The sequence below is a fragment of the Crocuta crocuta genome, unplaced genomic scaffold (assembly GCF_008692635.1).
Source record: "Crocuta crocuta isolate KB4526 unplaced genomic scaffold, BGI_CrCroc_1.0 scaffold531, whole genome shotgun sequence".
Lineage (NCBI taxonomy): Eukaryota > Metazoa > Chordata > Mammalia > Carnivora > Hyaenidae > Crocuta > Crocuta crocuta.
Genome location: NW_027531997.1, coordinates 1398765 through 1401372, shown reverse-complemented (window position 1 = coordinate 1401372; position 2608 = coordinate 1398765). Strand labels below are relative to the sequence as shown.

General features: G+C 43.4%; 1 protein-coding gene across 5 annotated transcripts in view; it reads left to right on the top strand.

Moving 5' to 3' along the window:
* Nucleotides 1–2042, top strand: part of KLHL13 (kelch like family member 13) — a 190768-nt gene extending 188726 nt beyond the window's left edge. For all 5 annotated transcript variants that reach the window (XM_077775174.1, XM_077775178.1, XM_077775177.1 and 2 more), the window contains one exon: nucleotides 411–2042. In XM_077775174.1, coding sequence (XP_077631300.1) covers nucleotides 411–898 — 488 coding nt within the window. In that variant the 3' untranslated portion in view covers nucleotides 899–2042. The remainder of the gene's footprint in view (nucleotides 1–410) is intronic.
* The last annotated feature ends 566 nt before the right edge of the window (nucleotides 2043–2608 follow it).

The window sequence follows — 2608 nt, the reverse complement described above, 5'->3', positions numbered from 1 at the left end:
GAGGACCGATTTATATGTGATCTAAGAACGTCCTTTGTAGACGATACAGACTCACTAGATCAACTGCAAACTGCCGTACGTACGAAATTGCATGTGTTCAACGTTCTGATTCTTCAGATGTCCGTGCTGATAGCAGATGACACTGCCTTCCCTCACCCCACCCGACAGAAGCTCTATAAAAACAAACACTTCCCAGTGTTCTTATATGCTCGTGCATTTGCATACTACTATCCACTTTTCAATATGTCCCAGAGAAAGTACTAGCAGAGGGCAGACATTTATAAGAACACCACTGAAAAGCTATGCACTGTCACAGTGTGTGGCCACAAGTTCCTTATCTGTGGTAGCCTTCTATTTACTTTGTGTTTTTAGAATGATCCGTCCACCTCATGCCTGCTTTCATTCTTTAGGAGGAATTACTCATGACACTTTCCAAAAGGAGCTGATGTGCTTCGACCCTGACACTGACAAATGGATCCAAAAGGCACCAATGACCACGGTCAGAGGCCTGCATTGCATGTGTACGGTGGGCGAGAGGCTCTACGTCATTGGTGGCAATCACTTCCGAGGAACAAGCGATTACGATGACGTCCTGAGCTGTGAATACTACTCACCCATCCTTGACCAGTGGACCCCAATTGCTGCCATGTTAAGGGGGCAGAGTGATGTTGGGGTCGCTGTCTTTGAAAATAAAATCTACGTGGTTGGTGGGTATTCTTGGAATAACCGTTGCATGGTAGAGATCGTGCAGAAGTACGACCCCGATAAAGATGAGTGGCATAAGGTTTTTGATCTCCCAGAGTCCCTTGGTGGCATCCGAGCTTGTACGCTCACGGTTTTTCCCCCCGAAGAAGCCACACCATCACCTTCTAGAGAGTCCCCTCTTTCTGCACCGTAAGATCGTCCCTACGACGAAGATGCTGTAGTCCTACCTTCGCAACGTGTCACCAATTCTCTTCTTTTGCCCCCCCCCTTTAGTAGTGTATGTTAGCATTAGCCTCCAGTAATTGATACAGATATTGGAAAAAAGACAACATTGATGTTACTTGTGCTGTTCGTTTGGCTTAGAGTGTTTATAAAGTGGTAACAAAACCATTCTGGAAATGTATCCCATTGAAGCTGACGTGTAACATACAAAAAAACACAAAAAAAAACACACACAAAAAAACACAAAAACAACAAAAAAAACCCAACTGACGTATTGTCTATAAAATGTTTCTTCAGTACTTTCTTGATGCTGTGTGCTGGGTGTGAGGTATTTGTCATCTTCTATTAGAAAGCCCCATAAACCAGCTTGAAGGTGGATTGTAGTAACTGTACAACTGTGCTAATAACTAGGCTTCAAAGTAAAAAGTTTCCCTTTCATCTTTGACTGTGAGGTGTCACAGGGAGACAGCTCGCTCCACCAGGAAACAATAGCAAGAGGTCGCCAACTCGCATGAGCTACCTCCCTCTTTTCATAAAGTATTTTTGACATATCTGTCAGCCCACCTGTGTGGGTGCATTGAGAACATGGAGAGTTTCTTAGACACACGGGAGAAATCATAAGCGAAATTCACCAATATCGGTTAAAAAGAATAAACAAACAGCATGACCCCTTTAGTGACAAACAAGAGTTCGGGGGTTTCTAAAGTGTGTATAAATACACACGCATACATACATCAGATATGAAATTTTAAGAAGTGAGTGGCGCGTTGGATAAACGTGAAAGAGCCTTCGTAAATTCCTTCTGAAAAGCAGCTTCCATCAGAATGGGAATTCAGTGTGCACGTCCTGAGCGCACGCGCGGGGGATCATACTGTGTTTAGGCGGGTAAGGGCTAGAAATTTTGAGCAACTAAATTTGTCACAAGACCAAATTTTTCCTTCCGGAACTGTAATCTACACCTTCTCCTTTGCTGTTGAGGTAACTTACATATTATATGTGTTCTTATACTCAGTTCATAAGGTTATTTAGCTTTACCTGGCGAGCTGCTTCTGCTCAGTGATTTCAACTCCCATGTTTTATCTCTTTTTGTTCAATAAAAAAAGCATTTAATGTCATTTTGGTGTGAGGCGCCCTGTCATTGGATTTGACTTTGACTAGGTTTCTTGCTTTTGGCCTGGCGTGAGAACAGTTTAGATTGATTTGGGTTAATATTAATGACTTCTGTTCAAGGAAGAAAGTAATTTGACCAGGTCCAACCTCATTGGTCAAAACTCATTGTCTTTGTGGAATTAGTTCATCTGCGCTGTTAACTGGCCCCTCTTGATCCCCAGGGAAGAACTGCCAGACTTATCTGAGCCGTAAGAGCCGTTAAATTTATGAGGCCGGTTTCCCTGATCTTCGAGAAGGTCCGTCTTGCCTAACGAGAAGACATTCTAGAAAATGACCTCAGAGATTTGTTTTTCACCTATGATNNNNACACACACACACACACACACCCCCTCTCTCACTTTATCTGCAAATGACCAGATTCATTCCCAAACATGGAGCTCTTCCCAAACAACTAGCGGGTCACCAGGTTTTTCCGCCGGTGAGGAATTAGCAGTGCGGCCGTCTTTGCCTCTGTCTGGAGATAAACGTAATGAAGAGAACAGGTTTTTCCTTGAGTGGCAGTTTGCAGTTT